This window comes from Chelonoidis abingdonii, chromosome 24, assembly GCF_003597395.2.
Source record: "Chelonoidis abingdonii isolate Lonesome George chromosome 24, CheloAbing_2.0, whole genome shotgun sequence".
Taxonomy (NCBI): Eukaryota; Metazoa; Chordata; order Testudines; family Testudinidae; genus Chelonoidis; species Chelonoidis abingdonii.
In genome coordinates, this window is record NC_133792.1 from 26,516,266 (window position 1) to 26,542,149 (window position 25,884).

At 41.6% G+C, this 25,884-nt stretch overlaps 1 protein-coding gene across 1 annotated transcript in view; it reads left to right on the forward strand.

Moving 5' to 3' along the window:
• Positions 1 to 25,884, forward strand: part of GARNL3 (GTPase activating Rap/RanGAP domain like 3) — a 164,101-nt gene that overhangs the window by 13,611 nt on the left and 124,606 nt on the right. Inside the window, 2 exon segments of the mRNA XM_075060474.1 lie at positions 4,615 to 4,689; positions 22,507 to 22,606. Coding sequence (XP_074916575.1) covers positions 4,615 to 4,689; positions 22,507 to 22,606 — 175 coding nt within the window.

Below are 25,884 nucleotides of genomic sequence, written 5' to 3' on the forward strand. Positions count from 1 at the left end.
TCAACTTCTTGAATGGTCTCCCTGGCCTCCATTATCCCCTCCCTGGATCTGGGGGACTGGTACGCCACTCTCAACTTAAAGCATGCTTACTTCCATGTCTCCATATTCTCAGGACACAGATGGTTCCTACATTTCTTAGTGGCAAGGTGCTGCTTCCAGTTCACAGTGCCACCTTTTGGCCTGTCTTCAGCCCCCAGGGTGTTCATGGAATGCGTGGCGCCAGTAGTGGCTTACCTCCGGCGTCAGGGGTCCAGATCCCTCTGTACCTCGATGACTGGCTCATCAAGGGCAGGGCTTCGGGACAGATGTGGAGAAGCCTCGATCTGGTATGCTCCACTTGTAGTGACCTGGGCATGTTAATAAACACAGAAAAGTAGACGTTAACGCCGAACCAGCGCATAGAGTTTATTGGAGTGGTTCTCAATTCCCTGTGAGCCAGGGCCTTCCTTTCAGAAGCACGCTTTCAGGCCATAGTGGATCTCATTGCCCACATAGGAGACATCCCATCACCATGACAGCATGCACGTATGTGGTCAGGCATGCCTGATTTCATCTGCGACCCCTGCAAAACGTGGCCAGCAATGGTCTACGTTCCCAGCAGGCACCCCCTAGATCAGGTGTCAGCAGCCTTCGGAATGCAGCCCATCAGGGTAATCCACTGGCAGGCTATGAGACATTTTGTTTACATTGACTGTCTGCAGGCATGACCCCCTGCAATTCCCAGTGGCTACGATTCGCTGTTCCTGGCCAATGGGAACTGTGGGAAGCGGCGTGGTCAAGTTGCACCTGGCGACCACTTCTGCATTTCGCCTTCCGCTTCAGGGCAGGTCTGTCTTTGCCCATCCCATGATGGCATGATTCCTGAAAGGGCTAGAGCACCTGTACCCACACGTCCGAGACCCTGGCCACTTCTAGACTATGCGCCGTATCGGCGCGTTAAAATCGATTGCTCTGGGATCGATATATCGCGTCTAATCTAGACGGGATATATCGATCCCTGAGCGCGCTTATATCGATTCTGGAACTCCACCAACCCCAACAGAGTTCCGGAATCGACATGGCGAGCCGCGGACATCAATCCCGCGCGGTGAAGACGGGTGAGTAAATCGGTTTTAGATATTCGACTTCAGCTACGTTATTCACGTAGCTGAAATTGCGTATCTAAAATCGATTTTATCCCGTAGTGTAGACCAGCCCCCTGTTCCCCTGTGGGACCTGAATCTGGTGCTCTCGAAGCTCATGGGCCCTCCTTTTGAGCCCCTAGCTGCCTGCTCCCTCCTGCTCCTTTCCTGGAAGGTTATCTTCTTGGTCATCATAACTTCAGCATAGCGGGTATCCAAGATCATGGTGCTCACATCAGAGCCGCCCTATATGGTCTTCTACAAGGACAAGGTCCAGCTGCTCACGCATCCAGCTTTTCTGCTTAAAGTTGTTTCCTAGTTCCACACAGGCCAGGACATTTACTTACTGGTCCTCTGTCTGAAGCCTCACGCATCAGATGAGGAGCGTAGGCTGCATACACTGGACATCAGACAGGCGCAGGGCTTCTATGCCGTTCCAAAAATCAATGCAGTTGTTTGTTGCTATCACGGACAGGATGAAGGGCTGCCCAGTGCCAGCCCAGAGAATTTTGTCTTGGATCATGGCGTGCATCTGCCACTGCTATGAGCTGGCAAAAGTGCCCCTGCCAGCGATTGTGATGGCTCATTCCTCTAGGGTGCAGGGGTCTTAAGCAGCCTTCCTAGCACAGGTGCTGATCCAAGAGATCTGTCAGGCCACCACCTGGTTGTCCGTTCATATGTTCATGTTGCACTATGCACTGACTTGGCAGATGCAAGACGATGCCGACTTTGGCAGAGCTGTGCTACAAGCTGCACGACTATGAACTCTGAGCCGGCCTCCATTGATACTGCTTGCAAGTTACCTAGAATGGAATTGACATGAGCAAGCACTCCAAGGAGAAAAAACAGTTACCTACCTTCCATAACTGTTGTTTTTAGAGTTGTGTTGCTCACAGGGTGGATTTGATGTAAGTCACTAGTCAGGAAGACTCGATTTGATCATGGATTTTTACATAAAAATGCATTCTTGTTAGTTGTTATAACCTTAGTACATATTCTTCACAACTCAGAGATAGATGTAGGTTTCATTTTTAAAAGGTACACACTATACATTTTTAAAGTGATTTATTTTGAAAACTTCTCAGATTAGTTTTACAGCTACATCAGAAAATGAATGATTGTTTGGTAATTTCATTTACCAAAGGTAATTGAAGCAGATATTTATGAAGTCATTGGAAGGTGAACTATCTCCAATTCAACAGGTTAATCATTAATATTCGGAAGATTTTCTTGATATGCTATAATTAGGAGGAGAACATCACCATATAGACATTTAAATTGTCTTATTTAACTAAACAACATTATTATGTATTCTGAAATTTTTTTTCAACAGCAAACATAATATTTTAACAAAACAAGCATATGAATTTTAGAATTCAGCTAAACATTCAAGTTTTTTAAAATCAGGTTTGTTTTTGTTAAAATTGTTTTTAACTAAAATAGTTAAAAAAAATTTTTTTTTAAAAATCAACTACCGTTTTTGCTGTTAACAAGCATGTTATCTCTGGAGATACAAATCCACAGTTTGAGAACTGCAAAACTTAGCATCTCTGATGGTATCTTCTAGACTGAGCACAGAGTCCATTGGGCAGATAGAAAGATTAACCTAAATAATCGATGCAGAATCCCCTGGAACCTCACAAGATTGGGTCCCTAGTCCATGAACTATTGGAAACTCATTTACAAAACTTCTCTTAAACATTACTTGAATATATTGTCTCATACTATAGAATTTATAATCCATATTCCATGATGATATCTTTGAACTTCAATGTATCTTAATTAATACTATCTTTAGTTAGTTTTTTCCCTCAAAAATCTGATTTAAATAAAAAAATCTGACTTCTTTTATTTGTTTTTAAAATCATTGATTTTTATCCACCCTATAACAATTACAGCTATGTGTGTACTTGGGAAATGCCCACCAGACAGTAAGCAACCAGCCTTAATGGGCCATTAGGAAAAGACAATTAATCTTCAAAGATGTGGATTTCCCATCTTCCCTGCCATTCCTTCATGTGGACATTGCAAATAAACCTTGTTTCCTGATTGCTTTGATACTGCAGGGTCAGGGGGGAGGAATAGCTCAGTGGTTTGAGCATTGGCCTGCTAAACCCAGGATTGTGAGTTCAATCCTTGAGAAGGCCATTTGAGGACTGGTCCTGCTTTGGGCAGGGGGTTGGACTAGATGATCTCCTGAGGTCCTTTCCAGCCCTAATGATCTATGATTCTATAAAGTCACCTGGTACAAAATACCACTTTGGATACTGCTGGTACTTTCCCACTGGAAACAAAGGCTTTCCTACCTTATGTATATTCTGTTTAAGACTGGGAAGGAAGGCATTCAGGACTCTCCTCCTTTGCCTGCCCAGAAAGGAAGACTAATAAAAACACCTGAAGGGAAAGGCAGGGTTGAGTCCAGGCTGAGACAGGAGTCCAGTTTGTAAAGACAAATAACTGGAACTCTAAGCCACAGAAACTCTGCAACTTGCCTAAAACAACATTTAGGGTGAGAAATTACATTTTGTGACCTGTTCCTTGAGTGTATTAAGCTTAGTTTGCGTGTTTTGTTTTATTTGCTCAGTAATTTGCTTTGTTCTGTTTGCTGTCCTTTATAATCACTTTAAAATTTACCTTTTATAGTTAATAAACTGTTTTTAGTTTATTCCAAAGCCCTGTTTGTGCAATTCAAAAAGCTGTGCATATCTATTTCCACATTGAGGGAGAGGGTCAATTCTTATGAGCTTGCACTGTGCAGATCTTGCTATGCAGTGCAAGGCAATATTATGTTGGGTTTATACTCCAAAGGAGGTGTGAACGTGACTGCTGGCCATTCTTCTAGCTAAATCTTCCCACACGGAGCTTATTTCAGTCTGTCTGCAGCTGGGTGTGGCCTTACCTGTGTGTGTACTGGAAAAGGCTTAAGAGCCTAGCACAGCAAAAACAAAATGAGGAAACCCAGGCTGGTGGAAAAGGTGGGCTCAGTGAGACCCAAGCACATCAGGTGATGCCCCAGGAGGGCGGTTCAGCCCGTCACAGTATGCATATGTCGTGGTCCAGGCAGCCTAGTTTTCTCTCCTTATGTAAAACTGTCTGTCTTCAGGTAATCAGTTGGTGGAATTGCATCTCTCATAGTCGGGGCCTCAGTATTGAGCCTGCTTGGCTTTGAGTCAGTGAAGCCAAAATTTGAGACCAAAAAAACCCTGTAATTTGTAGTGGGCAAGCCACTTCAACAGGTGAACACAAGAGCCTCTCCCCTGCCTGAGTCCTTATAGCTACAATGAATTAATTTCTGGTGGAAGTTGTCTTTTGTTGGCCAAGCTGATAATTATTACTATGAGTTGAGCTTATCTTTGAGGGAGAGGGGAAGGACGGGTTGCGCATTTCTGGCTAAGATGGTGGAAGCCAAACTGGTTTTGTTGTTTAATTTCTGATTAGGTGGAGGCTTTTGAAGTCAGAATTTGTATCTCTAACTTTAACTCTTTTTTCACAGCTTATATCTAGTGATGCTGATGGAGCCATTCAAAGAGCTGGACGTTTCCGAGTGGAAAACGGATCTTCTGATGAGGTAAGGAAAAGCCCCTGTTTATAGCTATTGCCTTTTCCTATTTAAAGATCAATCGATTAAATAACAGCATTTTCAAATTTCTGAAGTGTTGTATCAGAAGATTGGAAGAGACCTCAGGAGGTCATTAATTCAATATACAAGGTTGATATTCAGTGCGAGGAAATTTATTCAGCTGCAGTGATTGGGTATTGTCAGAGCACTTTCCTCTCAGAAGCGTTCATGGATATGTCTGGTTCCTCTCAGTCTTCTGACTCTAAAAATAGATATTTGATATAGTGAAGGATAACCTAGCTTTACACTGTAGAATATAAATTGGTGAATTTGGGGCAGAAAAGGGCCCCTTACTAATCATTTCACAATTAGCTGCATACATTACTGTGGGGAGGGTGGGAGTTTGCTGAAGCATCTGATGTAAACCTGTACCAGAGTCATAATGCAGGATTGGATGACTAATGTGACTAATAATCTGATCTAGTATGGTTGTATGTGTGTAATGTAGAATCTTAGAAATTATGTTCTTGATGTAAAATTATTTTCCTACATTTTTCAGACGAGATATAGAATCCTGATCAAGGTATAATCCTACTTCCAGCTCTGCTACTTCTATCCCCAAACTTTCTCATGTGAGTCAGTATATTTAATTTTAAATCCATGTATTTTATATCGGCCTGGCTGGCCACGTATGACACATCATGGGCAATCTAAATTCAAAACTCAAGCTAGAGCCTTCCTTCCTAGCAGGGGCCAAGAGTGGTACAGAGACAGCCTCCATGTTGCTTTGCAGAATCCTTCTCTCTTTTACTTAACGATTTCAGAATCAGAACGGATAGATTCAGGAGGGAATTGTGTCCAGGACCTGCTTGTTCTGAAGAAAGGTGGCCTAATACGGGGATGTTAAAGAACGAGTTGAGGAAAGGAAGAAAACCAGGGTGTTTGAATCTTTCAGACCATTTGAACAGGTTCTGTTATAATCCCATGACTTTACCCCAGCCCTGCCCTTCATGCTGATCCCATGTGGACAACCATTCTCTTTATCAACCCAACCTGAGCCACCATACTTCCATCACCCAACATTGCCTCAATATAGGATTTAAGTGCTGCAGAGGGCATTATATTAGCTATCTACACCTAGAGGAATATTGCCCTCTATAATAATTTTCATTTTTGAAGCGATAGGGGCATTGGGATGACTCAATAAGTCAGTTGCTTAGCATGCATTACTGAAGAAATACCTTTTGTGTGGTGGAAAGGGATGTGTTAAGGTATTGAGCACCAAGTAACATCCTAAAAATTACTAAAAATTTATACTCTTGAGAAACAAAAAACAATAATTGTTTCTCTTAATGCCATTTCAGGGATGTGAGTCATTATTTTAGTTAAATGGGGCTCTTGCTATGCTTTAGGGACAGCACAACTACAGATAAGCAAAATAATTGCAATTATTAACTAGGATTAGTTTATTACTAATGAAAGGGAGAAAATAAGATAAAACAAAAACAGAGCATAAGCAATAAATAATGCTTCAATTACTTCAGTTGCAATCTCTTCTGTATTTGTATCTATGGAGAGTTTTTAATGGAGATTACACTGTAAGAGTTGGGCCCTCTCTGGTGGGGACACTCTTCTCTACATAAGATAGGATCAAAGTATATTAGTTCCCAAATCAGTAGAGTCCTGCCTTAATGTATCATTGAGCACTAAAACAGTTTGTACATATGGGACAAGGAATTTTGAGTTCAGGGGTTAGAGAATTGTATTTGGTTTATCATGGTTAAACAATTTATATATGATCAAAGGTGAGTGATCTTAACTAAGTCTTAAGAAACTAAAGAAATATTTAAATTCAGCTATTTAAAAGATGCTATTTAAGGAGTGGTCCTGAGACAGGCAAATTAAAGACTATTAAGAATCTTACATTTAAATTGTCTCACTGTTTATCTCTCTTTACCCAGATTAGCTTATGTCTCCTTTCCATGAGTACATAGTTTAAACTTTACACAATCTGTTGTTTAACAGGAGAAACTTGTTTGGTACCTTAAATTACAATAGCATTTTGGTATCCCATTTGAAAGTTTTACAAGAAAAAATTAAATGCAGTGCTTCATCTCATCAGTGCATGTCAAAGTATTGGGTAATGTGATTATGTTGTAGAAGCAGTGCTGGGCTGGAAGATTGCTGCTTCTTGATGTGGTGGTGTGCAGCTTCTTTGTTCTTTGTAGTTGTTGTATTGCTGCTGTGTGCTTGATTGTATAGATGAAATGAACAGTCTGACTGAGAGTGCAAGAGTTAACACAGTAGTCCAAAGGTATGCCTACACTGCAATGTAAACCCAGGCTCAGACTCCAGCTTGAACCCAAATCCCCCTTCATCTACGCACAATCTGTCTGACTCAGCTCCTGGTCCCAGGATTCTTCACGAATAGAGGATGCAAGCTTTGGCCCCACAGGGACTTGGGTCCAAACTCCATCATTTTGCAGTATGAACGCAGCTTGGACCCAGGTCTGTCAGATATGGGTCCTGAGAGTCTGCTACTGATATCCCACAATTGCATGGAATGGTGTCCTTTCTATCCTAAGACTGGTCAGTTGACTCCCAGGAAACAGAAGTTACCCCTTTGATGCAAGTACAGCTGCTCGGCATTTAATCTTTCTTTTTTATTCTGACTGCTGAGCTGCAAGCAAAGTGAATCTTCTCTTGTGTTCATAGTAGTTACTGACACAAAGAACTCTTTTGTCAATTGTGCTGCTAGCCAGGGCTCCTAGAGTGGGGGGGCAAGTGGGGCAATTTGCCCCGTGCCCCACAGGGGCCCCGCGAGCCACTCCAGGTTTTCAGCGGCACTTCCGTGTCAGGCCCTTCACTCACTTCGGGTCTTCGGCAGCGGGTCCTTCAGTGCAGCAGAAGACTGGGAGCGAGTGAAGGACCCGCCGCTGAACTGCTGCCGAAGCCTTGGAGCGCCGCCTGGTGAGTACAAGCGCTGCAAATGGTGAGGGGCTGGGGAGAAAAGCCACGATAGGCGGAATTTAGGCTGCTCTACTGCTACCGCTGCCATCCGAGAGGGACCTACCACTGAATTGCTGCTGAAGACCCAGCCCTGTCCCAGGCCCCCTGAATCGTCTGGACAGCCCAGCTGCTAGCTGGTCACAGGGGAACAGACAGATTTTGGTTAATCTCTGGTGCAAGGCAAGCAAACAGTTCAACTTCAGCAAAAGGTCCTGGCTTCAGCTTTTGGGGTTTCTGAGGGAAGTCCAAAATACAGTTGAGGGATCTTCCTTTTGACAGATCGAAGCAGTTTGCAGAAAAGACTGATGAGTCTCTATATACCTTAAAAGAATCAAGGGCCACATTGCGTTCTTTGCAAATTTACACGCCTGCACAGAAAAGAAAGTTCAGTAAGTCCCGGATAGTGCAGAGATCTTGTCTCGCTCAGTTTCCTGCCAGAGATATTACAAACCCCAATGTAAGAGACAACGGTTCCAGAAGAGGAGACCATCTACCTCTGAGGCATTGACCTCACCACTGACAACTTAGAAACATCAATTTTGATGGAGTGGTTGAAGTGCTGGTTATCATTCGTGTTAATACCTACTGCAACCATTTGCTTGTCTCCCTTACTTCAGTTACTATCTTTTTCACTTCTGCCAAGAGGATTTCAACAAGAAATTCCATCCACTTTATTTCATTTCTATCATCCAACCCCACTTCCCCATCTGTCGTCAGGGACCCTTCTCATGAGCACCTTCTATGACAGGAAATAGGCTCTCTCCTGAATTAGGGTGCTATAGAACCAGTTCCTACACAACACAGAGAAAAGGGGTTTTATTCCAGATACTTCCCGGTTCCGAAAAAGAATGGCACTTGGAGACCCATTCTAGATCTGAGATTACTCAACAGGTTTGTAAAGGTTCAGAACTTTAGGATGGCAACTCTTGCAGCAATAATTCCTTCACTGGACCAAGGGGATTGGTTCTCAACCCCTGACACTTACTTTTATATAGTGATTTACCTCTCCCATAGAAGGTTCCTCCATTTTGCTCTGGGTAAAGAGCATTTCCAAGAGAGGATGCTCCCATTTGGTTTCTCCTCAGCACCAAAGAGTTCTCAAAAGGTCTCTCAGTGGTGGCTGCTCAAGGGATTCTCCTACAACTAATCCTTGTTGGCCACTCAAAGAATCATAGGTCTATTTTTAAGACTGGGACTGTAGCTAAACATCCAAAAGTCCACCCTAACCTCCACACAAAGTTTGGAGTTCATAGAAGCTTACTTGGATGCAATAGCAGCCAAAGCATACCTCCCTCTGCACAGGTTCATAGTTCTATCCAGCTCATAGTTCATAGTCAGTAGAGTCCAGATGAGACCACAGACATTGGCCAGAAACTTTGTAGAGCTGTTGGGGCATATGACAGTTGGTGTTTTTGCGATAAGCCATGTGAGACTTCACATGCACGACCTCCAGGGGTGGCTCAGTACTGTTTATTTGCTGAACAAACACAGTTGGAACAAACTACTCTGTGCCTTTCATTGTGGAAAAAATCCTTTGACTGATGGAAGGACCTTCAAAATGTTTGCACAGGGGGCCCTTTTGTTCAACCATTTTCAACGCTAATAATAACAACAGATGCCTCCTTATTGGGATGGGGAGCCCGTCTAGACACTCATACTGCTCAAGGCAGGTGGTCATCTCCTGAATCTATCCTGCATATCAGCTTACTGGAACTCAGAGCAGTCAGAAATGCCTGTCTCTATTTCCTTCCACTGATCAGGGACAAATATATGAAGATCGTGGCAGACAACATGTCATACATGTTCTATATCAACTGTCAAGGGGATGCAAGATCACCTTCCCCCTGTGCCCAAAGCAGTGAGGCTCTTGAATTGATGATTTGAAATCAGATCAACATCTCAGCAGCTTACACCTCAGCAGAGGTGTGCAAAAATTCACAGCAGATACCCTCAACAGGCATTTCTCACAAGATCATGAATGAGAGTTAGATCCCACTACACTCCATTACATATTTTGAGGCTCGGGTATCCTGCAGATAGATCTAGTTGCCACGGTAAGGAGCAAGAAGTGCTCCAGTTCTGCTTGAGAGGCGGACTAGGTTGGCGCTCCTTGGGAGATGCTTTCTTCCTTCACTAGACTCCTGTAGGCATTCCCCCAGCTCCCTTGATATCCAAAGTATTGATCAAAGTAAGGAAAGACAAGGCCAGCCGTAGTTCCGACATGGCCGAGGCAAACATAGTTCCTTTACCTCACCAAGCTTGCAGTGGCTTGACTGATCACTCTCCGGACCGTCCCCATCTTCTCTCTTTGGATGCTGGTCAAAGTCTTCACTCCAGGCTTGAGGTTCTTTGACTCAAGGCATGGCTAATTGGTTTGCAGGACTAGAAACATCAATCTGTTCTGAGGATGTAAAGAGAGTGCTATTATGTAGTAGAAAACAGTCCACCCGAATACCTACCTACAAATGTGGATGAGATTCAGTCACTGCTGCTACTGACATCTTTCACCTAATTCCTCTCTGCTGTCAGATATACCAGATTACATTTTTGATCTAAAAATGATGGGGTTGTCTCTGAGCGCCGTTAGAGTACACTTGGCAGCTATTACAGCCTTCCATCCTATGGTAGAGGGTTTTTTCATGCTAAGTCATCCCACAATGATTATATTTCCTCAGAGGACTAGGGAACCTCTTTCCACAAGTCACATGCCCTACTCCAATTTGGGACATCAACTTGGTGCTTACATGCTTTGTGAGGCCCTTCCTTTTGAAAGTATGGCTACCTGCTCCCCCTTTCTCATAGCTATTACTTCTGCTTGAAGAGTGGGAGAGAGAGGGGCTCTGATGGCATAGCCTCCATTCACAGTATTTTTTAAAGATAAAGTCATATTACAACCATACCTCAAGTTCTTACCAAAGGTATCCTTGGATGTTCACATAAACCAACCTATCCACGTTCCATTTTTTTCCCCTAAAGCACATCTGAATAAGGGAAAGATGTGGCATTACGTACACTCGGTGTCAGAAGTCTTTGACCTGGACAGGACTAAATCCTCTAGAAAATCTCCCAGATTATTTCTTTCTATTGCGGACAGAATTGGATCTCCAGTTTCCAAGCAGAGACTCTCAAGATGGATATCTGGCTCCATTACCTGTTATCAGTCTCATGATCTGTCACCACCTCCTAGAGTATTAACTCACTTCAAAAGATCCCTTTCTACTTCGATAGCTTTTCTTAGGAATGTTCTAATCACAGAAATATGTAGAGCTGCAACTTGTACCTCCATTCATACCTTTCTGAACCCTATGTGTTTACCCAAGGCTCAGCTTCTGATACGATATTATCTGTTGTACTGTCCTCAATCTTGGACTCAACTCCAAAGCCCCGCCCCTCTGTAGAGGGTACTGCTTGGTAGTGACTTAGCATAGAGTGCCTGTAGGGACACTACTTGAAGAAGAAATGGTTACTCACCCTGTGCAGTAACTGTGGCTCTTCGAATGTGTCCCTATGGGTGCTCCACTACCTGTCGTCCTCCTCTCTGCTTCAGAGTTCTTTGCCATGGAGCTTTGCAGTAGAGAAGGAACAGAGAGCATGAGAATGACTCCATAGCTCAGTGATCTAGGGCATTCATCTGGGAGGTAGGAGACCCAAGTTCCAGACTCCCTGCCTTATTCAATATTTATTTGTTGAAGCTGTTAAATTTTTTAAATAGAGACTGCAAGAAACCCACCCGAACATAACCCATAGCTGAGAGATTGGCACCCTCTCCTGGGAGGTAGATGACCCAAATTCTGATCTCTGCTCCACATCAGGCAGAGGGTGGAATTGAACCCAGATCTCTCTCATACTCGGTGAGTGCTCTGACCACAGGGCTAAAGTCAAAAGTGTGGGCTCTATCACCTTGGTTTTTCTTTCAAAATAACTGACCTGACTGAGGCACCTAAATACAGGACAGGCTTCACTGCTGTGAATCTCAAGTGGAGGCAGAGGCCTAGCTCCCTTTGAGGGCCTGACTCAGGCCACACCCCTCTCCTCAACATTTCCGATTGACTATCCTAGACAGCTCCATGCTAAGCTTTACAGTGCCTAAGTCCCTCTTGTGAATTCCACTCTGTGTCAAAGAGAATGACACTTCCTTAGCTATAAGTCATGTTTTAAGAGCACGAGAGTATTTTTTATTCAGGGTGTTTTGTAAATACAGGTTAAAGTTCATTGAAGAGTCTTCTTATTTCTTTCTATATTCGATGTGGTGGTAATGGCATTTAAAGCAGGATAGCATAATGGATGATTTTGGATTTGTAATAATAAATATGGTAATTAACATTTTAATGAATTTTTATTTGAAATTGGACTGAAATATTATCTTGCTGTCATGTACAACTCTATTCTGAAAATTTCGTGTCTCTATTTTATCTGATCTCAGAAACATTGGTTGGACAGACAAAACAGATGGACAAACCGAATAATTATGTCTCTGTTTTAAAAAAAACACTTAAAACATTAAAAGGAAAAAAGGAGCAAAATGTTTCCCAGTTTACCAAAAACCTCAGCCTAGATCTGCCCTTAGGGGTGGGGGACACTGATTACATGGGTCACCTAGGGTGCCAGTTGCTGTCAGCTAGTCTAGGGCCGCCCTTGTTATCAGTGATGATTTTATGGTTTTTTGTAAGTCATTAATAAAAATGTTAAATAGGGTAGAGCCAAGAACAGATCCCTGCTGGACCCCACTAGAAATACACTCTATCGCAGATGATTCCCTGTTACAATTACATTTTGAGATCTATCAGTTAGCCAGTTTTTAATCATTTAAGATGTGCCATATAGTTATGTGGTACTATATCAAAATTCCTTACAAAAGTCTGTTACATCAATACTGTTATCTTTATCCTCCAACCTTGTAATCTCATAAAGTTAAAAATCAAATTAGTTTGATAAAATATACTTTCTTTAAACAATATGTATTGGGATTAATTATACTTTTTCCTTGATTAATCAAGTCCTGTTTCAGGCTTTCACATTCTTTTGCCTGGGATTGATGTCAGTCTGACAAGCCTATAATTACCTGGTCATCCCATTTGTACTTTTTAAGTAATAGCTCAACATTCACTTTCTTCCAGACTTCTGTATCTGACCACTATTTCAAGATTTAATGAAAATCATCATTAACAATCTAGCTCATTAGAAATGTGCGAGTGTAAATTATCCAGCCTTGCTTATTTCAAAATATCATGGAATCATAAGATCATAGAATATCAGGGTTGGAAGGGACCTCAGGAAGTCATCTAGTCCAGTCCCTTGCTCAAAGCAGGACCAATCCCCAACTAAATCATCCCAGCCAGGGCTTTGTCAAGCCTCACCTTAAAAACATCTAAGGAAGGAAATACCACCACCTCCCTAGGTAACCCATTCCAGTGCCTCACCACCTTCCTAGTGAAAAAGTTTTTCCTAATATCCAACTTAAACCTCTCCCTCTGCAACTTGATACCATTACTCCTTGTTCGGTCATCTGCTATCACTGAGAACAGTCTAGATCCATCCTCTTTGGAATCCCCTTTCAGATAGTTGAAAGCAGGTATCAAATTCCCCCTCATTCTTCTCTTCTGCAGGCTAAACAATCCCAGTTCCCTCAGCCTCTCCTCATAAGTCATGTGCTGTTAGCCTTCTTGGCAACAAGGGCACACTGTTGACTCATATCCAGCTTTTCATCCACTGTAACCCCTAGGTCCTTTTCTGCAGAACTGCTGCCTAGCCATTCAGTCCCTAATCTGTAGCACTGCATGGGATTCTTCCGTCCTAAGTGCAGGACTCTGCACTTTTCCTTGTTGAACCTCATCAGATTTCTTTTGGCCCAATCCTCTAATTTGTCTAGCTCTCTCTGTATCCTATCCCTACCGTCCAGTGTATCTACCACTCCTCCCAGCTTAGTATCATCTGCAAACTTGCTGAGAGTGCAGTTCACGCAATCCTCCAGATCATTAATGAAGATATTGAACAGAAACGGCCCCAGGACCAATCCTTGGGGCACTCCGCTTGATACCGACTGCCATCTAGACATGGAGCCATTGATCACTACCCGTTGAACCCGACGATCTAGCCAGCTTTCTATCAACCTTATAGTCATCCAGCCCATACTACTTTAACTTGCTGGCAAGAATGCTTGGGAGACCGTATCAAAGCTTTACTAAAGTCAAGGAATAACACGTCCACTGCTTTCCCCTCATCCACAGAGCCAGTTATCTCGTTATAGAAGGCAATTAAGTTAGTCAAGGTATGACTTGCCCATGTTGAATCCATGCTTTGCTCTCCTCTAAGTGCTTCAGAATTGATTCCTTGAGGACCTGTTCCATGATTTTTCCAGCGACTGAGGTGAGGCTGATTGACCTGTAGTTCCCCGGATCTTCCTTCTTCCTTTTTTAAAATATGGGCACTACATTAGTGTTTTTCCAGTCATCCGGAGCCTCCTCTGATCACCGTGAATTTTCAAAGATAATGGCCAATGGCTCTGCAATCACATCCACCAACTCCTTTAGCACCCTTGGATGCAGCGCATCCAGCCCCATGGATTTGTGCTCATCTAGCTTTTCTAAATAGTCCCGAACCACTTCTTTCTTCACAGAGGGTTGGTCACCTCCTCCTCATGCTGTGATGCCCAGTGTAACAGCCTGGGAGCTGACCTTGTTTGTGAAGACACAGGCAAAAAAAAGCACTGAGTACATCAGCTTTTTCCACATCCTCTGTCACTAGGTTGTCTCCCTCATTCAGTAAGGGGCCCATGCTTTCCTTGACTTTCTTCTTGTTGCTAACATACCTGAAGAAACCCTTCCTGTTACTCTTAACATCTCTTGCTAGCTGCAGCTCCAAGTGTGATTTGGCCTTCCTGATTTCATTCCTGCATGCCTGACCAATATTTTTATACTCTTCCCTGGTCATTTGTCCAATCTTCCACTTCTTGTAAGCTTTTTTGTGTTTAAGATCAGCAAGTATTTCACTGTTAAGCCAAGCTGGTCGCCTGCCATATTTACTATTCTTTCTACACATCGGGATGTTTTTTTCCTGCAGCCTCAATAAGGATTCTTTAAAATACAGCCAGCTCTCCTGGACTCCTTTCCCCCTCCTGTTATTTTCCCAGGGGATCCTGCCCATCAGTTCCCTGAGGGAGTCAAAGTCTGCTTTTCTGAAGTCCAGGGTCTGTATTCTGCTGCTCTCTTTTCTTCCTTCTGTCAGGATCCTGAACTCGACCATCTCATGGTCACTGCCTCCCAGGTTCCCATCCACTTTTGCTTCTCCTACTAATTCTTTCCTGTTTGTGAGCAGCAGGTCAAGAAGAGTTCTTCTCCTAGTTGGTTCCTCCAGCACTTGCACCAGGAAATTGTCCCCTGCACTTTCCAAAAACTTCCTGGATTGCCATTGCACTGCTGTATTGCTCTCCCAGCAGATATCAGGGTGATTGAAGTCTCCTATGAGAACCTGGGCCTGCGATTTAGTAACTTCTGTTAGTTGCTGGAAGAAAGCCTCATCTGCCTCATCTCCCTAGTCTGGTGATCTATAGCAGACTCCCACCATGACATCACACTTGTTGCTCACGCTTCTAAACTTAATTCAAAGACTCTCAGGTTTTTCTGCAGTTTCATACTGGCTCTCTTACATACAAAGCAACTCCCCCACCTTTTCTGCCCTGCCTGTCCTTCCTGAACAGTTTATATCCATCCATGACAGTACTCCAGTCATGCGAGTTATCCCATCAAGTCTCTGTTGTTGCAATGATGACATAATTCCTTGACTGTGGCAGGACTTCCAGTTCTCCCTGCTTGTTTCCCAGGCTTCTTGCATTTGTGTATAGGCACTTAAGATAACTCGCTGATTGTCCTGCTTTCTCAGTATGAGGCAGGAGTGCTCTCCTACTCATGCTTCCTCCTGGGATTCCACTTCCTCACTTACCTCAGGGCTTTGGTCTCCTTCCCCCGATGAACCTAGTTTTAAAGCCCTCCTCACTAGGTTAGCCAGCCTGCGTGCGAAGATGCTCTTCCCTCTCTTTGTTAGGTGGAGCCCATCTCAGCCTAGCACGCCTCCTTCTTGGAACACCATCCCATGGTCAAAGAATCTAAAACCTTCTTCTCTCTGACACCACCTGCGTAGCCATTCATTAACTTCCACAATTTGACCGTCTGTACCCGGGCCTTTTCCTTCGACAGGGAGGATGGACAAGAACACAACTTGCACCTCAAAACTCCTTTATCCTTCTTCCCAGAGCCACATAGTCTGCAGTGATCCACTCAAAGTCATTCTTGGCAGTATCCTCGGTGCCCACGTGGAGAAGCAGGAAGGGATAGCAATCCGAGGGCTTGATGAGTCTCAGCAGTCTCTCCGTCACATTGTGAATTCTAGCTCCTGGCAAGCAGCACACTTCTTGATTTTCCTGGTCAGGATGGCAGATCGATGACTCAGTCCTCCTGAAGAGGGAGTCCCTGACCATCACCACCTGCCTCCTTCTCTTGGGAGCGGTGGTCCTGGAACCCCCATCCCTAGGACAGTGCATCTCATGCCTTCCAATCGGTGAAGTCTCCTCCTGCTCCCTTCCCTCAGATGTATCATCTAGTCCACTCTCTGCATTAGTACCTATGGAGAGAACATGAAAACAGTTGCTAACCTGTATCTGCATTGCTGGTACATGGACGGTCCTCTTTCTTCTTCTGGAGGTCACATGCTGCCAAATTTCTTCACTGTCCTGTCCCTGCTGTGCAGCCTGCTCTGAATCTTCAGAATGTTGTGCCCATAGAAGCATATCCTGACGTCCGTCCAGGAAATCTTAATTTTCTCGTATGCGATGCAGGGTTGATACTTGTTTCTCCAGACCTTGAACCTTCTCTTCCAATATGGAGACCAGGTTGCACTTTGTACAGACAAAGTCGCTTCTGTCCTGTGGAAGAAAGACAAACATGGCACATCCTGTGCAGGTCACAACAGCTGATTGCTCACCATCCATATTACCTTCCTTTTAAGAGCTTCCTCAGCAGTTGCAGTAACTACTGAGAGAAGCCTGCAAGATGAAAGCCTCAGTGGGCTCTCCTCAGGGGAAGTCCCAGTCAAACTTCCTCTGTTAGCCTCTATGCTGTTAGCTACTCAGCTGGTTCGCAGCTGACTGGCTTTTTATAACAGTCAGGCCCACTCAAGGCCCACCTGGAGCAAAGCACTCCCAATTCACACTTTTCAAACAATCAAGCACACGGTCAAACTGACAAACTGTCCCCGCAACAGACACTCAGATACTCACCAACACAGCTCCCCAATGCAGCACTTAGCGTACCTCCTCTCGGACAGATCCCAGTCAAACTCCCTCTGTTAGCTTCTCCACTGTTCTATCTGGATTTAAGAGCTGCTATTTAACATCCTCCTTTGTTACTGTTGAAATGGAAAGGTATTTCATCATTGTCATCAGCTGATATGAATAAATAATTTAACATTTTCTCAAATACAGAGCAACAGTATTTATTGAACATTTTTGCATTATTATTGATAATTATACTAGGGATCCAAATATTTAAAAAGTTAGCCATTTAAACTATTAAAATTACATTTAATCAGTTAACTGATTAAAGGGAGAGAAGCTGCGGCTGCTCTGGCTAGCCCCCAGGGCTGGGGTCAGCCAGCCTGCTGGGCTGGAGCTGGGGCTTAATGGTTAACGTGGGTTAACCAGTAAGACTAATGCTTACCATTTAACTGTTTCATATTTTACATCTCTAAATTCTACCATTTCCATCTACTAATGACAGATACCATTGTTAGAATTTCTTTTGTTCCTAATATATTTTAAAATCGCCTTGTTGTCCCTAAATCTGCTGCCCATAGATTTCTCCTTGAATCTTTTTGCTGCCCTTCTTTTCTCTGATTCTAGATTCTAATTTATATTCATTATTATCAGTGTCCCCTTTCTTCCATTTGTTATATATAAGTTTTATAGATGCTTTTACTGACACTCTAGGCCAAGTTTGTTTTTTAACCAGTGTGGTGTTTTTTCTTGATTGTGGGATCTTATTTCTGGTTTGAATTTGTATAGCTTCAGCTGCCAGCTGTTGACTCTTGTAATGTTTTTGTTGGCTAGATAAGAGCCCTCTGCTTTCAGAAATTATCTCCCCATGTAGGTATTTATAGATTGTGATCAAGTCATCTCTTTACTTCTTAAACTAAATAGACTGAAGTTCTTGCGTTTCTCACTGTAATACATGCCTTCTAGTCTTCAAATCATTCTTGTGGCACTTTTCTAAACTCTCTTCAATTATATAATTGTACCTTCATATAATACCAGTCAGAAGTGGGCGCCAGTGGCATCAGGCTTTTGGTCATAGCCCTGGTAGGTCACAAGATTCAGACCTTAAAATTGTAACATTCTGTGGACAGTCCAGATACCTCTGAAATAAATAAAATTCCAGTTAAAGCAGGTTTTATGATGTGTTAAAATTTGTTTAAGTGAAATAGTTTATGTTAACCTATTAATAGCTGATCCACACAATCAGCTTAATAGCCAGAGGTAGCCAAGCCCCAGGATTCTTGCTGAAAGCCATAGAGTCCTTTGTCAGGCTTTTGTATTGCAGTAGTGGCGCACACAGTTTGCATTCTGAACAGGCAATTTGGGGTAATTTCTGCCAGAATCAGCCCAAACTCGTTCATGGTTCCTTAGAAAACAGTGATTAACACCAGTATTATTGAATAGTAATGTACTGTGTGGATGTCTCCTTACTGGACAGTAGCTGAATCAGAAATATATGTCAATACTATGTTAATCTGTAATCTGAGATACACTGGGGTGTATTTCTATGCCCAGTTTGTTGTACATTACAACTGTGTGATTAGACGCTTGCTTCTGATGTGTTCCTCCTTAAATGTAAGTTGCACATAATGTATTCACGATGCAAGGATAGTTAGTATAGCACTCCCATAGCGAGTGTTCCAATGAACTATTGCAGCCATCAAATGATAAAAGAATTATACTTTAAAAACACCGTGGAATGATGAAAGAAACATATTGGGTTCAGTTGTGATTTAATGTCACAATCCATTGCAGGGGCACATGTCCTCAGAAGGAACTTCTGGAGGCATTTGTTCAGCCTGGCACAATACTTCCAGGCATGCACTACTCTTTGGAAAGGTTCAGGATGTGTTCTTCAATGCCACATGAGAAACTGTCCGAGGCTTTGGCTCTGCCCCTTCAGAAAGGTTAGCAAGTGTGTAATGGTCCTTGTTTTCAGGGGAGTACAAGGACAGCCATTTTGCCTGATCACTGTGTACAAGTGCAAAAGTATGTAGGCATCTTGTACTGCCCTAGTACAACTGAGGCCAGGTACAACTGAGACTGCAGATCCTATTAAGTACCTAAGAGTTAGAGTGGGATGTTTCTTCTGGCTGAAATTCTAGACCAAAATATGAAAATAGGGTTTTCATTGCAGGATACACTGGTAAAGTGAGGGATCTGGCTTTAGAGCACAGTGGAAGTAGCATAAACATTTCCTAAGTAGAAGAGAGGGACTCGTGTCACTTTAAATATTTCCTTTAACCAAGCAATCGACCCAGAAGCAGCAGTGAAGGACTCCATTGGGATACCCATGTCCTCCATTCTTCCCAAAGTATGAGCGGCCATGACTGAAAGTCTTCTAGGGTTGTGCTGGGAAGAGTAAAGATAAATGGAGAAAATCTGGAGGCAAAACATTTTAAAGAGAGTTTTAAAAACCTGGTTTTTTGCTATAATTCATACATCTAGATGTGTTGTTTCTTTTAGTAGAATGTTAAAGGGCCATCAAAACACAGTGGTTCCAGGGGAGAGCCAGTGAGAAAAGGCCAAAGTGTTATGAAAGCATTTAGCTAAATAGAATCCTAGAAATGTAAGGGGCTGGAAGGAACCTCAGTAGTTCATCTTAGTCCATCCCTCTGCTCTGAGATAGGACTATGTATATACATTGATCATCACTGACAGGTATTTTTCTAACTTGTTCTTAAAAAAAATCTCTAATTTCAGGGATTCCACACCTTCTTTGATAACCTATTCCAGTACTTAATTATCCCTATACTCAGAAAGTTTTTCTTAATATTTGACCAGAATCTCCCTTCCTGCAGATTAAGCCGATTATTTCTTGTCCTACCTTCAGTGGACATGAAGAACAATTGATCACTGTTTTGTTTATAACAGCTCTTAACATATTTGAAGACTGTTATCAGGTTCCCTCTTCAATCATCTTTTCTCAGGACTAAACTTATCTGTTTTTTTTTAAGCTTTTGTCATAGGTCAGGTTTCACTAAACCTTTTATCATATTTATTGCTGCCCTTGGGACTCTTTTACAATTTGTCTGTATCATCCTTAAAGTGTGGAGTCCAAAACTGGACACAGTATTCTTCTCACAGTATTCCTCCTACTAGTGCTACTCAGCCACAGCTGAGGCCTCATTAGTGCTGAGTAGAGTGAAGCAATGAATCATCTCCAGTGTTTTAGATATGATACTTCTGTTGTTCCACCCCAGCATGATATTACCCTTTTTGCAACTGCATTATGTTGGGTCATATTCAGTAAGTGATCCTCTATACCTCCAGATCCTCTTCTGCAGTATTACCGCCTAGCCAGTTACTCCCCGTATTGTAGTTGTACATTTGATTTTTCCTTCTTAAATGTAGTACTTTGCGCTTGTCTTTATTGAATTTCATCTTGCTGATTTCAGACCAATTCTCCAGTTTGTCAAGGTGAATTTGAATTCTAATCTTGTCCTCCAAAATACTTGCAACCACTCCTAGCTTGGTGTCATCTACAAATTTTATAAACATACTCTCCATCCCATTATCCAAGTCATTAATGAAAATATTGAATAGTACCTGACACAGGACACACCTCTGCAGGACCCCAGTAGACAGGTTCTCCCAGTTTGACAGCAAGCCATTGATTGCTCTTTGAGTATGTGTTTTCAGCCAGTTGTGCACCCACTTTATAGTAGTTTCATCTAGACCACATTTCCCTAGTTTGCTTCTATGAATGCAATGTAGGAATGTATCAAAAGCCTTCTTAAAATCATGATAAATCATTTCTGTTGCTTCCCCTCATCCATTAGGCCAGGATTCTTGTCAACAAAGGAATTTCAGTTGGTTTAGCATGATTTGTACTTGACAAATCCATGCTGGCTATTATTCACCATTCTGTTCATAGATTCTAGGGCTGAAAGGGACCTCGGGAGGTCATTGAGTCCAGTCCCCTGCCCTCATTATCCTTGGTGTACTTGTTCCATTATCTTTCTAGATATTGAAGTTACCCTGGTCTGTAATTCTCCACTTTCTCTTTGTTCCCCATTTTAAAGATAAGTACAATGTTTGCCCTTCTCTAGTCCACTGGGACCTCACACATCCTTCATAAGTTCTCAAAGATTGCTTCATGTAATTCCTTAAGTATGCTTGGGTGAATTTTTTCAGGCTCTGCCAATTTGAATACATCTAAATTATCTAACTATTCTTTAACCTATTCTAGCTTGTGTTCTTTCCCCCTTGTTGTTAATATTAAATCTGGTTAGGTATTTGATTACGATTAGCCTTTTTAGTGAAGATGTAAGCAAAATAGGAATTAAACACCTCAGCTTTTTTGATGTCTTCAGTTATTAGCTCTCCTTCCTTGCAAAGTTGTGGACCTACACTTTACTTATGTGTTTTTCTGTAGCTCCTAATGTATTGAAATAACCTCTTCTTGTTGCTTTTTATGTCACTTGCTAGGTATAAGTCATTTTGTGCCTTATCTTTTCTGATTTTGTGCCTACATGCTTGTGCTATTCTTTTGTACTCATTCCCAGCAATTTGTCCACGTTTCTGCTATTCATAATATTTCTTTTTGATTTTCAGGTCTTTAAAGAGCTCCTGATGCAGCCGTTTTGGCCTCATACTATTCTACCTATCTTTCCTTTGCTTTGGGATAATTTGCTGTTATGCCTTAAATATTTTCTCTTTGAGAAACTGCCAGCTCTCTGGAACTCCTTTTTCCCATAGATATTCTTTCCATGGGACCTTACCTTCTAGTTCTGAGCTTGTTAAATTTTGCTTTTTTAAGTCAATTTTTCTTATTCTGCTGCTCTCACTTCTTTCTTTCCTTAGAAACCTTACATGATCACTTTCATCCGAATTGCTTTCTACCTTCAGATTCAAGAATCAGTCAGAATCAAGTCTGAAGTACTTCCCCTCCACATTTAATTCCTCCACTCCTGAAACAAGAAGTTATCCCCTACACATTCCAGGAACTTACTGGACACTTTGTTTTGCTGTATTACTTTTCCAACAGCTATCTAGATCGTTAAAATACCCCATTACTACCAGGTCTTGTGTTTTGGTTATTTCTGTTTGTTCTAGAAATGCCTCATCCACCTTCTCCTCCTGATTTCGTGATCTATAGTAGACACCTACCGTGAAGTTGCCCCCATTTTTTGTCTTCACCCAGAGAGTTTTAACTGGCCTGCCTGTCACCTCCTTCAGAACAAGTGTGTACAATCTTGATCTACAATGTAACATCTTGTTTTCCCCTGACTGTCTTTCCTGAACAATCTATGACCCTCTGTACCAATATTCCAGTTATTCAGCAGTCCAATATTCAAACCAGCTGTAAGAAATTTTTATTTCAGTTGCATTAAAATAGATTTCCAAATCAGCTCCATGCTTTTGAATGAAGAATGGGCATAAGGATCAAACTCCACAGGTGCACTTAAGCTAATTTTGCTTGACTTTTTCCTGCATTATCCCCCCCCCCCCCCCCTTTTGCATTTGGAAAGGTTTTCTCTAATAATTTCCCAATTCTGTTTCTGCTTCAGAATGCAGATTTCACCCCAGGTACATGGCGCAGAACAGATGTGCACTTGGAAAACCCAGAGTACCACACCAGATGGTATTTCAAATATTTTCTAGGAAAAGGTAATTGATTACACTTTTGTAAATGGCTTAAACATGATTTTAAATAAATGAGAAATACTTTTCACATTTGAGTAATTGCAGTTGTTAAAGTGCATGGGATTGACTTTATTTCTTATTATTAATATTGCACCTTCAGTGTGTGCAGTGCTGTACAGAAGATGGACTGAGGCAGACAGGTGGTTCCATGCCCCAAAGAGCTTAGCTTCTGATGTTATTGGGGGCACAATACAATCCAGGATAAGCACATGGTAGTATTTGGTCACTAAAGCTGTAATCATTCACTGCACTGCAGACTTTACTGCTAGTCCATTGGAAGCTAAACTTCTAGCACTGACATGAGAGAGAAGCCCCAAACCCAAGAAGTCTTGTCACATCAGGGTTTCTTTCAAGAATTCTAGTGCTCCTCACTTTTCTATAACGTAAAAATGTTTTCAGAACACATTTTGTTTGAGGATTTTTGTTTTTCTACTTCTTGACCCAGACAAAATAAGGAAATACACTTGAAATGTATGTGAATTGTTGAAGGCCAAGTTAGTTGCACATCAGGAAAAGTTTAGGCTCAGTTAAGACTTGAGTGAAGGTTCAGGTTAGTTTATATCATATCTGAAGTGGCTTACTCAATTGTCCTTGCTCTTTTTCACAAAATATCTTCCAGAACTGGCCCATTGAGTTGGCAGGACCTCACCAGATTAGTCAGTTAGGCCCCTACTTTCCTTTGTAAGTCTAATCAATTATGCTGCTCCCTATAATGTAGCAATATTGTGTGAGATGGCATATTTGCAAAAGACTTTAAGGGAAATCAGTGGAAATGGCTTTTCTTCACAGATTTTATAGGAAAGAACTGAGATGGCAGAATCCTGTAGTTTGAGAGACTTGAAACATAAACTTCACAGAACAAAACAAAAAAATTCCACTCTTCCCCTTGAAGCTGCAATTCCTCAATACATTTTTCTCCTACCTCTTCTAAATTTAAACCATTGCTCTTTGTAGTGAGGATCAAGTTTTTGATTTCCATGCTTTCTTCATTACGTCCTTTAAAGTTGACAGAATCAGGATTTCTTAATGTGTTTGCAAGAGTCTTTCTTCTGTTCATTTTGTTTTCTAATACACAGCCTGAAATCTTAAATATCTATTTCTGAAAATCATTTTTACCTTTCTGTTATTTGTGTTTGTACAGTGCTTAGCACAATGTCCATGACAAGGGCTCCTAAGCACTACCTCAGTACATACAAACAAATAAATAAAATGCACAATCTGGTTTGTTATTGTAGGGATATTCACTAGGGCTAGGCTGTATACACCAGTTTTTCATAGCTCTTCCTTGTGCATACTATGTAGTTTTGAATTTGCCTGTTAGTGCTGGATAGCTAGAAAAATATATTTTTAAATGAGAAGTTTTATTGGAAAAAGTCTCTCAAAATTACTTGCATTTTACAAACAGATGCAAGAAAAATGAAACTTTAACATTTGAATCTATCGACAATGGTCCTTTAAGTCACGTTCTTAAAAATAACTTCGGGTGCCAGAGACTAGAAACAAATTCCTAAAAAAAGCCAAATTTCTGAGGTATTTTGGAAGGTATTGGATCAACTGAATATTTACTTTTGAAATCGCACACAACACTGAAACCACTCAGTGGAAATGCTGATTAAAGAATGGTGTTGGCTGTAGTATATCAATTTATAAACTTTAGAAATGGAAAGAGCAGGAGTTGTGCACTGCATGTTATCACATTTGGGAACTGCTGGGTGTCCAAGTTCATTAGCATGCTTTGCAAGTGACATATTCTCAGTTTGGCCTGTTTTGGAGGGAGAGAATGAGGAGAGAAAAGGCTTGACCTAATGCTGTCATGGCCTCTCCTAAAAGAAAGCATCATGGTTACTATTTATATAAACATATATAGGGTAGATGATCTGTCAGTACTATAATAAATCCAGAAAGCCAAGTTTTAAAGGCCAGGTGAGTTGTATCTGCATAGTGAAATCAGATCTCCACAGAGGATCAACCTTTTGGATTCAGCAGCAGTAAAAACAGGACTGTTTGTCAGCTTTGCTCTCTGCAAACAGTTTTGGTAAAAAAAAATAAATAAAAACAAAATGAAGTGTATTTATTGTTATTCATCGAACAGATTTTCAGTAGGTGTCTAGCACATTTTGGGGTAAAATTGTGGTGGCTTTACTCATGTTAGTTATCTCATTGATAGAATCATAGACATGTAGGGATGGAAGGGACCTCAGGAGGCCATCTAGTCCATGCCCCTACACTGAGGCAGTATTATAGATATCTAGACCTTCCCTGACAGGTGTTTGTCAACCTGTTCTTAAACACGTCCAATATCAAGGATTCCACAACATCCCTTGGTAACCTAGTCTGGTACTTAACTATCCTTATAGTTAGAAAGTGTTTCCTAATATCTAACCTAAATCTTCCTTGCTGTAGATTGACAATTACTTCTTGTCCTACCTTCAGTGGAGATGAGGAATAATAGATCACCATCCTCTTGATAACAACCTTTTTCATATCTGAAGACTGTTCTCATGTCACACACACCTACACCGCAGCCTTCTTTTCTCTAGGCTAAATATGAGCAATTTCCAGCCTTTTCTCAAACATTTTGTACCTTAAAATCATTAAAACTTCCACTGAAGCTGACATCTCCTTTGTATAATGAATCTTGGGTCCATAACACCAACTGCCTGCTATTAATGTTTTGTCAGTTATTACATGCTAAATGGAAGCTTCAAGGCAGCATTAAGTTTACAATTATCATCGCAAAAAGCCAGGAACTTGAAAATGTTAAGGTTATAACACAGTTAATATGGTGAGCATACTCTGTATATTATGATGTACATAATGACATTAATATGACAGATACATATTTGAATAGAAAAACAAAAATACATCTGAGTTAATGCTGTAAGAACTTTAACTTGCTGTAATTAAATACAAAAACAATGTATAGCTGAGATTTTAAATGTACGAAAGATTGGAATTTTAACGTTATGTTTCCCACAGAAATGGAAGGTCAAGTTGTAAATATGTAATATATAATATTTAATATTGTGGTAAGGTGACTGAGGCATAGTAGCTGTTGGAACCATAATTATGAATTCTGTGACCTTTCTGTGTGTATTTAAAACATCAGTGATAACACAGACCTTTCATAATTTAAAAACATTTTCTCAAATCATGTGTCTTCCTTAAAATCGATGGCATCCTTATTTGTTTTATTAGGCTTCAGTTAAAGCCATTATTGACCAGCATAGACCAAATGTTAA